Genomic DNA, 12,668 nt, shown 5'->3' with positions numbered 1-12,668 from the left:
GAAAAACTGGATTATGACCTGATTTGGAAAAAATGAGGATAATTTAGAATAAAGAAGACGAGGGATGTGAAAAAAATGCTACCACTTTATTTTATGTTTAGATAAATTATAAAATTACCTAATTAATATGTCTATGCTCAAATTTGAGAATAGATTGTACATGTTTAATTACCTCCTTTCCATGTCATTCACGTATTCATTTTGAATTTCTACTAAACAGCCCAATGTTTGTGACCAAACCGAATACAAACATGAAAATATTTTTTATTGATCATTCATTGATGATCAATGTTCATTTGTTATCAACCAGCAAAGTTTCCACTCCTCTCTTTCCTGACCTTCATTCCTGGTATCCTCCATTCTGTTTCAATCCATCATAGGGCTCAAAGAATTATTTTTTATATTTATTACCATGATATATCCGTTCTGTCATTTGTTCCATCTAGAAATTCCCCTTTTGAAGGAAATAAAATCAAACTACATACTTTGCCATGGGTGGTGATTGATATCTACTTCATCCCATCAGTTACATTATGAAGACTGTTGTTCATTAAGGTTTTACTCTGTTGTCCTGCAAATTTGGCTGATCCCATCAACGTCTGTAAAACCTGATGTTTTTCCCCAAAACTATGCTCTGATCACAAGGTGTAGTCATATGGTCCAGTGTAGAAATTCATCCTTAGTGGGAGAATTTTGAGTGCCCCGAACCTCATGAATAGTGAACAGGGTGGTTTTGGAGAAATTATGGTTTTAACCACTGCACAAAACAACCAATCATAATCAAATTAGACTATTAACATAAATGTATCATATGTTGAATTTTACTATTTAATTGTCATATAAAAATATATTTTATAGCATAAGTACTGGAAGTTGATGAGTTTTCAAGGGTTGGAAGAGGATGGAGTGAGAATGGAAGGGATTAAAGGAAAGGGGTGAAAAGGGGTGGAAGGGTGATAAAGCAGAATTTTGGTTAAAACATGTCGGTGAAAGGCTTTGGTTTCTTGATGGAGCGCACCAGCCCACTCCATTAGAGACATCTTTAGATCCGCCATCATCGTCATCGAAAGCCCCGCTGGTTCACGTCAAGCTGATCGGCACGCCAAGGCGAAGGTGAATTACCCATGCTTAGGTACCCCGGGTAAAGCATGTCCACTCATCTAACCATTTTTATTTTTGTCATCACTTGCTTCTTATGTTCGTTGTTTTACTATGTTCATGTGTTCGTGTTTGTCGTGTCTGTGTCCATAGTGTTGTGCTCGTGTTCGTATCATCGTGTGTTGTATCATTTTGTATCATTGAATATGTGTCACACATATGTTTTATTTTGTGTTAAAGGGGGTCCCTATGTATAAGACCCCCACCCGGTTAGGGCACTTGGGCCCTTACCAAGGGATCATGCGCCCTTAGTAAGGGCCATATGCCCATATAAGGGGGCACGATGGTGCCCTAGTTCCTTAGACCAGGAATTTTTTAATCGAATTGTGTTGTTCAAGCCTTGGTATCACAAAGGGAGGAGTGAGGAAAAAGAGAAGAGAGAGTGAGAAGGGGAGGAGGGAGCCATAACCCGCAACCTACCGCGCCGTCAGTCACCACTGGCCGTCGGCCGCCATGTGTACTCTTTCCCTTCAGCTGCGCTATGCTCACGCCGATCCTATGGCGTCGTTGTGTAGTGCCATCATTGCCTACGTGAATCAGCTCGCGCAGCCGCACTACACCTACGCGACCAGTGGTCAGTGCCAGTGCTTGCGGACCTGCTGGTGTCTGCCGAATCGCGCTCACACACATGTGCTAATCCTTTGAGCCCATTGGAATCGTCAACGCTTGCTCACGAGGCCTCCGTGGATAGCCGAGTCATCGCCACACGGTTATAGGACAACCTCTATCCTCCTACCGCATACGCTTGCTGCCGAAAGCCCTGTTGAGACTCCGCCCACAGCCACGCGTGAGACTGCTGCATCTAGCTCCACCACCTTACGACGATGTTATCGCGTCAACGTCGTCATTGCTGCCAGCGCCGGTATCCTCCTACCACATATCCTGCCAGTGTTGCATCCGCCGACCCTATGCCTAGGCCACCTATGCAAGTGTTGCCGCCGCCGCGCCCGCTCCACCTGCTGTCGTTGTGCCCGCCCGGCACCGCCTCTGGTTCCACTGTAAGCCGCTCGGGACGCTGCTCGTGTCCTTCTACATTGCAACCTGCGCACCACTACCACTGAGTGTGCGCCTTGCACACTGTCGCCAACGCAACTGCACCACGATTGGCTGTGCCGCCCACAACCACCACTGTCTCTGCTCGCATCGCGCCACACCGCACCCGGTACCGGTACTGCCTCTAGTGTCCTTCCGCCATCGTTGCTGTAGCCCGGGCCGAGTGTTGCGCAATGATTGCACTCGCACCAACGAACGCTATCCAAGCCACTCCGACCACGCTGATCCCCCGATACGGGCGTCCTTGGCGAGCATTGACCGTGTGCTTGTGCCACCTCTTCGCCGCATATCGCTCTCTTCGTCTCCTACCTCCGATGTCACGCTCTAGTGCTGGGCTATTGCTGCCTGTCGAGCCACACCGTGCTCATCCCAAGTACGCCTCTGCCCTACCTCCCCACCTCAGCCACTGTACCGATGGATACATTGGCGACGCGCGACACCACCGACGAGGTATGTCGTTTCCTCTACTCGTCACTTATATTATCTATTTCAGTATATTTTCAGCTGCACTCCACCGCGCTCGGGTTAGATTAGGTGAGAGTTTATATCTTGAAAACTATGACACAAGTGAATTCTTAGGTATGGGATGAGCCCGTTTGTTATGTGTGAGCGCCAACGGAATTATTCCGCTTGACGTCGTAGTCACTGTCGTTGCTCCGATGAGGGTCAGAAGGTCACCATCATCATCACCGGTCGCCCGCCTGGATCTCATCCTTCGGCGAAACCCCACGAGCTGGGGCATGCACGTACATCCAACGAGGTTCACCACATCACATAGCTACATTTCCCGTAGGGAAAACACCCATCGGACGACGTCACCGACGACGTCCGACATCATATTGGTATCAGAGCATCATCTCGGTACCCATCGGATGACATCCCCGACAATGTCTGGCTTCATCTTTGTATCAGAGCATTGTCTCGGTACCCATTGGACGACGTCCTCGACGACGTCCAACATCATTTTTGTAACAATATTTTCCAAATTTTCCTTAGTATGGGATATTTAAGGTTTAAATACACAAGGAGCATGTTATGAGAAAGTAAATTTCAGTAATTGTTTTTATTTTTTCAGATTCAGATATTTTCTATGAATTAAATTCACAAAATTAAAATAAAACTAATTAAAATTAATGTAAACAAATAAAATGAATTATAAATTTTATTTTAATTAGATTTACTAATACACAATAATTCTAGAAATTTGGGGGAAGTTTTTGATCATTAAGTTCAATTATAATTAATAAATATACCCTATGATGGTACTCATGCAGTTCCAGGTGGTTGTGGTGAGTGGTGAATGCATGGAAATGATGATCAATCTGATTATCTGGTAGATGATTGATTGACCATTTTTGGGCAAGTTAACTCAGCCATTGGGCTAGTCAAGTTGATCCAATAAATCATTCTGCCGTTCAGAATTGATTGATTCAGTTGACGACCAAATTGCTATTCGTTGTGGGAGTTGTAGTGTGGCCAAGCAACTATAAGCAACAGAATGATATTGACATGCAATCTTGGTTTTGTTGTAACTTGGGTGACATTTTTTTACGTGATTTGTTGTGCTTTAAATATTTTTTTCTAGGAAATCCTCTAGAATTTCCAGAGCAGAAAATGATAAGATCCAAATAAAAATCAGAAATTACACAAACCTCATTGTCACTCTACCTTGGCCCAAGTGATGTTTTTTCTCCAAGAATCTTGATCAAACTTGAACTCTCTCCCCCATACTCTATTAGAATGAGAATTTATCAAATCAAAATGATGCATTAGGTTTTTAACAAGTTAGGAGCATAAATCTAAGATTTGATAGAAAGAGAGGGGAAAATACATTAAATAGAAGTACCTTAACTCTACCAGCCTTTGGATTTAATTCCAGGGGTCCGGAATGCTTGTATTAATTTTTTCTAGGGTTTATCTATGTTCATAATTACAGATTTAGGAATATATCTTCAAATTCTAATTTTGGGTTGCTTCTACAGTTCTCATCTTTTTGTGATCCATCTCTGAAAAGTGGTTTAATTTGGCTTGAAGAATTAAATTCTTGTGTATTGCGCCTCTTTTATGGGCCATGCCATATTTTGGGTTTCCTTTTATGGTCTAGGATATTTCTTGGGCTTCTCTCATTCTCCTATTTGTATGAAGAATTAACCATTCAATTCAACTATTCCTATATTTCAAATAAGAAGTCAAGAGGGATTAGTCTCCGAAATCAATGAAATACAAAAGTACATATTAGGATAATAAGTTAAAATTTATCATTTTTCATATTAAATGGTGAATAATTCATGTGGAAACCTATAAATAAGTGGCAAAAATAAACTATTTAAGCACATTATTATTGTCTTAGTTTGATGTTATCAAAGGGATGGAAGGAACGAGATGGAACTAGGCTGCTACAGTTTTGAGAAAGATAATAGAAATGGTATCACATAACTAATACTATCAGACAATAGGGTTATCATCGGAGTATTGGTGACGGGAACAATGATGGGAGTGGTGGTTGTGTATAGCAACTATAGAGTTTATACCAGTAAAGCAACAAAGTGCTGAAGTAGGGGACAACATTAGCACATATAGGAGATTGTTGGGTTGTATTAAGTAATATACTAACCAATTGTGGGCTCTTTTCAGAATGTGATCAGATTCTGATTAGAGTCAGACATTTGATTGTGATTTGAATAGAATCCAAATTTTTTATTTGATTGGGTATGCGATCAAAAGAAGTTGATCAGATTGTAATCAAAATCGGACATCAGATTTTGATGAGAATCTGATCCTCCCTTTCAACAGGTTTTGATGACATATGAAAATTATATGCGTAACTCAAATGATTTAATGTTTGCAAACCATCGAGAATCAATAAATTCAGGTACTGTTTTGGTCTCGAAGATTATTTTCAACTTTAAATCTTTTTGCATAGCTATAGGAAAATATCACTCTTTAAATTGTTTTATGCCAATTGGAACTATTTATAGTGATTTTATCTACATTGGGGTTTAAATATTTAAAAAAGTAGACATTTATAGTTTTTATTTAAAATATTCTAAGTATTTATATTTTAGAATTATTATAATATTATTTTTTAGGTCAATGATGAAGAGTACACTGCCACCAATGGTAAAGGATAATATGGATGAAAACCCATAGCAGGAGGTGACAAATGAGGCATAATGGAAGAAAACCTTGTGTTAATTTTAAACAAATGATTCATCAATAAATGATGTTCTGATCTTCCCAAAATATATAAATTTGAGTGTCTAATCCACAAAGAACAAATTTTGAATTTTAATTGGTTGACTCAGTCAAATTCAGATCAAAGTGAATGAAGAGAGAGGTAAGAATTAAAATATTGCATATTTGAATAAATAAATATTTTATTCCAATGAATGAAAATTACCAAAATTTAATTGAAAATAATAAGAAAAATCAATGAGCAAGTCAACTCGTGAAAATCCATTCATCAAGCTAACTTCTTAATTTTTAGGGAGAATTTTTAGCATTTTTATATTTTCATCAAGAGGATCATATAAGTATTATAGTTGGTTATATATTTTCAATTTTCTAATTTTTAAAATAATAATAAAATCAACATATGATTCAATGCATCGACTTCAACTTATTACTTGACGCGAAGTAAATTGGAGGATGAAATGATAATAAAAAATTGAAATTATTAAAATTTGCAGAAAGTAGAAATGAAAAGGACCGTTATCATCTAAAGATGAGATTTAGAGAAGGTACGAATTACTATCAACTTTTAGAGCCAGTTCTTAAAAAATGGTCTGATTTATGACATCTTATCAAATTATAGTAATTGACCAAGCACTTGATGTAAGAATAGGAAGAAAGATGTATGGATGAAAATTTTAGAAAGAGATTATTTCAAAGAAGTAGAATCATGAAAAATTAAAGGCTCAAATATCAAGATACTGCTCTCAAAAATCAATGCCGTCATATCAAAGCTCGTTTGAGGTTGTGGTGGTCAAAAAAAGATTTGGAGTTGAACCTCAAAATACAGGCATGTATATATATCCATAGGAAGAAGGAGCTGGTACGAGTTGAACCTTTAATTCGATGAGTTATACCCAACCCTAGTTAAGCATGGAAGGACAAAGCAACCTTTGAAGTCAAAAAAATTCAATCACCTTGGATTCACACTGTGTTTCATCTTGTTTTTTTTATTTCATTCTTGAAGGTTTTCAAAACTTCTTGGATGATTTTTACTGCTAAAGAGCACTCCATTTTATTAAAGATGAAGAGGGAATACAAAAAAATATTCTATCTTGTTTCTTATCTCAAGTATTTTCTGAGATTCCCAGATATGTTTCATTCATCGTAAAAACTAATTTCCCCCAATTTTCTCCACTTTTTCTCTCTAGATATTTTTACCTAATATCTCTCTCTAATATTTGTAACTTGAATTTTATAAAATACAATTACATATCCATCATATATATTCCCTGAATTATATAAAAGTGTTATTTCATCTTTACCTTAAATTTAAAATTTTGTTCTTCATAATTCTAAACAAATTCCATTCAATATTCAATCTGATTGTGTTCTGTTCTGGGATTTAAAATCAGTTTTCTCCAAAGCTTGGGCATAAAATAAATTTCTGAATTTTATGAATAATATTGGAAATATATAAAAATACCATAAACTTCTAAGAATCCTTTGAGAAAGAACTTCAAGTTGGCATTCCTTTATTTCCATGTTTCTTTTAAATCTTGAATCAAAGATAAACTCATCAGTTTATGGAAATTTTACTCCCTGAGGATCAATCCCTTGATCATCCTACACTTTCTATCCATTGAAAAAATTGATTTTATAAATCTAAATATTATGATATAAGCTTAGAATCAAATGACAATACTAATTCCAATTAATTATAATTAATTTGAGTCTTATAAAATATGCTAATTATTAGAGATTATTTATTCGCAATAAAATGATTGTACATGCCTGTTGTTTACATTGAACTGATCAAATTAATTTTCGGGACAGTAGTCTGATTTTAATATTTTTTTGGAGCTTTTCGACATCATATTCTAACATAGAATATTTTTTAAGTCCTAATATGTACTTTAAAACATTTTTTACTTTATCGTCATTGACATATTAAATTTTGAGTTGGAATATATATATATATGTAATTTTATGGATTAAAATATCTTTATTTAGAATAATTTGAGGGGTTCTAAGATTTTTTTCGTTTTATAATCACCCCTCTACATGTATCCATTTTATTTACTTGACTGGTGACCAAATAAGCATTTTTACCAATGATTATTTCAGTCAATCATTGTAAAAGGTGTTATTTTTTGCATCACAAATTGCCATAATAGCCCAATCATCTCAATAAACATGTCAAATTTTATCGCAGCAAGATATGATCCCTCAGAATTTATTTGAGCTATGTTTTTTTGTTCACAACTCAATACAAATCTAAATAAAAAGTAACCATTGTAACATACACCATAAAGAGTAATTGAGATGAAAATAACCTTGGTGCATAATTTTCAGATCTTATAACTTAACATGATAAAATGTGATAGCAATATAATACATAACCAGAAATGTAATTCTTAGACTAGAATGTGAGCCTGCCAAATTTCATTGAGTATCACCAATGGTCACACAATGAGATCATATAACATTCACAAAAAGCGAGAAACAACATATTACCCATATTTATCTAACTTCTATGGTTGATGTCTAACAATCTAAGAATAATTTCAAGCCCACAATTTGAAGGATGAATTGATATATCTGTACCTATACATTTATACAGATTAATGTATAAACTGACCTCTATAACTAAGTGACTTTATAACTAAGTGACCTCTGTATTTTATACATGCCGTTGGCCATGAGAAATGACTTTCCCAAGGTAAAGGCTGATTCACATGGTTTGAGAGTTGACTTTACAAAGATCCTTTCCTGATTTCTCAAAGGATCCATGTTTCAGTAAAATACATGGTCTAGGAGGAACACAGATACCAAAGGTTGATTTTCTCTATCTTTGAATGTTCATACTTCTCGAATAATAGATTAAGCTAGAAATATAACTCTTGCATCTTAACGATAATTCTCACCACCCAAACTTAATTTTAATAATCCCATCAGGTCTTCTATTAGGTTGATCCTTCAACCAAAGATTTCTCTCATTCATCTCCTATCACTTTCCATTCAATTTCTGTAACCACTTACTGCTCAAAAGCAGACCAAGAATAGAATAACCAATTAATCGTGGATTTGACCTATATCATACAAAAAATACTTTAGATAAACCTTCTAAATTATTTCCATTAACTCAATTGTAACAGTGACTAATTGGAGTTCATCATCAAATGTCATAGTTAATTAATCATTGCTGTCGCTGAGTTTTTTGTTAAATAAATATCACAGTATCTACTATTATTAAATTTCTTGAAAGTTGCAACACTTAGCTAGTAGAAAAAATACAACAATCGTTCTATCAATAATATCACCCTTGTATATCTGGTTCCCAAATCCCCAACCAAAAATTACATAAGAGTCAACCCAAGAATATTAAAGTCAACGACCATTATCCTGAATAAGATACTTTCCTTACCACCACAATAATTTATTTCGATAAGTTTCTGAACAAAATTTCATGTTATCGGTCTCAAAAGAACTCTGGTCAACGATAAGGATAAACCTTTGGAATCCGATTCCGGCAAATCGATCCCAAACACGCGACGCGCTGCCACGTGGCGATCTCCAAGCTCGCAGTCAATTTCCACGCAAGCGGGCGCCGTACAAGTGACACGTGTCGGCAGTCAGTCAATACCCGCCGGCGAGGACCACGGGATTGGACGGCTGAGATCAACTTTACCGATCTACTTTCTAAACTTTAATTAAACTATCATTTAAGAGAAGATTAACGGATTATATAGAACGGGATTCAGTTGGGAAAAATTGTTATAGAAGGGGCGATCGATCTTCCTTCCTGTCGCGTTCTCGATCGCCGCTGCGATCCGTCTGCTTTGATCCGCGGAGGCGTTGAAGTTATCTGGATTGGAGGTATTTAGACCTCCCGATCATCGGAAATCGTTCGTTTTTCCGCTCATCCGATCGTTTTTAGCTGCGATCGATGATCTAGGAAGCGCGGATTTTCTCTCTGTTTGTATTTTCTGAATCGTGGAATTTCGGAGATGTTGGGCACCCGCGTGCCGTTTCATCAGGAACGGCATCGCAGTCGGAACTTGCAGAGATCGCGGAGTTGTGGGTCTGAGAATGTAGTTAATGGGGGCTTTGTTTCCTCAATTCCCCCCGGGAAATCTGCTGTTCTAGGCCGCTGGGAGCCTTTTATCAACAAGAGTACTGTCCCGGCAGCTTCTACGGAGGAGATTTCTCCGTCGGGAAACCTGGATCGTTTTCTTGAATCCACCACGCCGTCTCTTACAACGCATCGCCTTCCAAAGGTTCGTTCTTTTTTTCTCTTTCCTTTGGAAGGGATATAGGTGATGATCTGGTCTTCTTCTTATTGATTTTATCTGTTGCAGACGATGATGAGCGGATGGATGAACTGTGATTTACAGCAGAAGCCATACTTCGTGCTTGCAGATTTGTGGGAGTCTTTCAAGGAGTGGAGCGCTTATGGGGCCGGAGTCCCGCTGATTTTGAACAAAAAAGACCGTGTTATGCAGTATTACGTGCCCTACTTGTCGGCAATTCAATTATACGTAGATTCCAGGAGGGAATCGACCAATCTGAGGTATAATTTATCTTTCCCTCCGTTTCACCTGTATGTTTATTTATTTGAATGGTAAAAGTAGCCTCTTCTGTCATACAAGCGTAGATAAATTTGCTCGAAATGCTCCTGAGATGATTTGAATTGTCAATGTATATTTTTCTTGGGATGTTTTTTCTCTTCCGATCTGCATAATTCATCGGGTTTCTATTATTTCTCGTTATTACCATTTGACTGGGTTATTTCTCGAGGATATCTATCTCAATTGAAAGCTTCCCATCATTGAGTTTACCTTTCAATCATTCACAAGGATAAGATTTATGCCATTATAAACCTCAATGTTATTTTTAACACAATTCATGCTCTGAATTTTCCAGTTACGCTTTATTTTTGCTGATCACACATATTTTTGCTACTATTTTCATTTCTTGGCCTTAACTTGATCTCAATTCTTTCAACGCAGAGGACTGGGCACAGAGAGCGACAGCGATTATTCCAGGGATTCAAGCTCTGATGGAAGTAGTGATTGCGAGCTTGAACGAGGTCAGAACCGATTGCCGATTAGAGAGAAGCACAAAAACTCTCAAGAAGGCTCCTCTAGTGATGACCAAGGGAGCGAAATTTCTCATGGTCACCTTCTCTTTGAGTTTCTAGAGAAGGACCTCCCATACTGTCGCGAGCCCCTGACTGATAAGGTAAGGTTGTCAGATTCTCGGCCTTAATCTATTGGTCTCCATTTCTTTGGTGTTCCATGCTCAATGACGATGATGAGAGGACAACGACAAAGTCATTGATGTTCTCGTCGATGACGATGCTGAAATCGTCATTGTTAATGCCTCACACACTTGTGACGATGCGGATTTTTGAATGCGATGATGAGATCCTCCTGGGATGGTTAACAATATCTATTTCTTTATGACCTTGGAGTTACTTATTATGTAATGATGTTGCAGATATTTGACCTTGCCCGGCAGTTTCCGGAACTGAAGACGCTCAGGAGCTGTGACTTGCTACCTTCTAGCTGGATTTCTGTGGCATGGTATGTGTGTGAAAAGTTTATTTCTGTTTATTTTTGTCAAAATTTCTCATCATAGGTGGAAAACTATGGCAGGTACCCTATTTACAGAATACCAACTGGGCCAACCTTGAGGGACTTAGACGCTTGCTTCCTCACCTTCCATTCTCTCTCTACTCCCTCCGTTGGTATGCTTATCCTCTGGATCTACCATCAGCAACACACCATATATATTACGGCCTTATCATAATCTCCTGTCGTTGACAGTAGGAATGCTTACCACCTATCAGTAATCTTTTGTGTTGTATCCCTAAAAATGCTCTTCTTTAGGGTCTTTCACCCTTATTGTTTTTACAGCCACACATTTGAAATAATTTTATCTTATCCCCGAAAGTTTCCCTTTCTGTATATTTATCTGGCGTAATATGATACCCTCCGGTGACAGGAGAATAAAGCTTGATTTCCACGTGTCATTAACAGTATTATCATATATTCCTAGAAGTTTTTTTCTTGCGGATCTTTTGACTTACTCTTCATGTTCAATACGGTACCCACGAATCAGTAACGATATTTGCGATGTAACTGCAAGTTTCCTTTTGTGGCATTATTAACAAATTTCAGGGATTATTTTGGTTTTTATCTGGTTTAAAATGCCACACATCTATCATAGAGAATAATGCATGATTGCCACGTATCTTTTATAAGAATTTTGAGATCCCTGCAAAAGTTTTTGGTGGGTATTATATTCGATTCACATAGCATAACACCAATACACATGATCCCCATGTATCATCATCTTTTAGGCCTTATGTGTACTTAAGGATCATATCTATTGATCACATCTGTAGGGTCACTGATTTTGGGTGATCTTCCCTATTTTTCGTCCAAAAAAATGCTACCCCCTTATCATTTTCTAGTATTTTTTTCACTCCATTCAAAGTTTTCTATTTTTGGGTTTATTTTCTACCCTGCATGTTATAAACAATACACATGACTCCCAATTAACATCAAGCATTGGTTGTGATACAGTGCAAGTTTTCTTTTTTTTTGTGAATTCATATTCTGCCTGCAATAAGGATGATCCCGAAGTATCATTTACAAATGATTTTCATATAGTACAAGTTGTATTTATTTATTTTTTTGTTTTTGTTTTGAAACTCGCAGATCTGCCACAGGCTGCCACATCACCCGTTTTCTTCAGCCATGTGGATGATGAGGTGGCGAAGATCTCCCTTCCCAGCTTTGGCATGGCCTCGTACAAGATGATGGGCTCGGTCTGGACTTCAGGATCTGGCTGCCAGCTGGCAGGGACCATGTTCCAGGTGGCGCACAGCTGGCTGCAGCATCTCCACGTGGCGCATCCAGATTTCCAGTTCTTCTCTTCCCATGGACCCTTCTTCAGATGACGCGCATCAAAACTCTCCAAATTAGTCCCTTTTTTTCGTGGGAATGGGAATTTATTTGCGGTTGGCTGTTAACTAACTGTGATCTGGGCTGTTGATGCAGCGGGTTGTGTTTCCCTCTCTTTGATGTAGAAAATGAGGCTGTAGAACTTTACTTTTGATATCTTCTAACACGAAAATATATATGGTTGTACCTGGCACCGTGTTTTTGCCAATCAAAAGTATGAAAATTAGATGAAGAGTGGATATTGGAACTATCCAGTTCTCCCAATTTTCTCTTGGGAATTGGAATTTCTTTGTGATCTCGGTCGTTGATTGG

The 12,668-nt window shown here is 37.8% G+C and overlaps 1 protein-coding gene across 1 annotated transcript; it reads left to right on the top strand.

Moving 5' to 3' along the window:
* Positions 1-9,144: 9,144 nt before the first annotated feature.
* Positions 9,145-12,544, top strand: LOC144715037 (uncharacterized). The gene is made up of 6 exons (XM_078589883.1): positions 9,145-9,662; positions 9,744-9,955; positions 10,395-10,626; positions 10,885-10,970; positions 11,043-11,134; positions 12,111-12,544. The coding sequence occupies exons 1-6, from the start codon at positions 9,393-9,395 to the stop codon at positions 12,350-12,352; spliced, it is 1,134 nt and encodes a 377-aa protein (XP_078446009.1). The 5' UTR covers positions 9,145-9,392; the 3' UTR covers positions 12,353-12,544.
* The last annotated feature ends 124 nt before the right edge of the window (positions 12,545-12,668 follow it).

This window comes from Wolffia australiana, chromosome 18, assembly GCF_029677425.1.
Source record: "Wolffia australiana isolate 7733 chromosome 18, ASM2967742v1".
NCBI classification, from domain to species: Eukaryota; Viridiplantae; Streptophyta; class Magnoliopsida; order Alismatales; family Araceae; genus Wolffia; species Wolffia australiana.
The sequence above is the reverse complement of the archived record's forward strand: the minus strand, read 5'-3'. Positions and strand labels throughout refer to the sequence as shown.

Coding starts and splice junctions, on each gene's coding strand:
- LOC144715037 (XM_078589883.1), top strand. CDS start 9,393: ATGTTGGGCACCCGCGTGCCGTTTCATCAGGAACGGCATCGCAGTCGG. Junction 10,627..10,884: donor GCGAGCCCCTGACTGATAAG/GTAAGGTTGTCA, acceptor ATGATGTTGCAG/ATATTTGACCTTGCCCGGCA. Junction 11,135..12,110: donor TCTCTCTACTCCCTCCGTTG/GTATGCTTATCC, acceptor TGAAACTCGCAG/ATCTGCCACAGGCTGCCACA.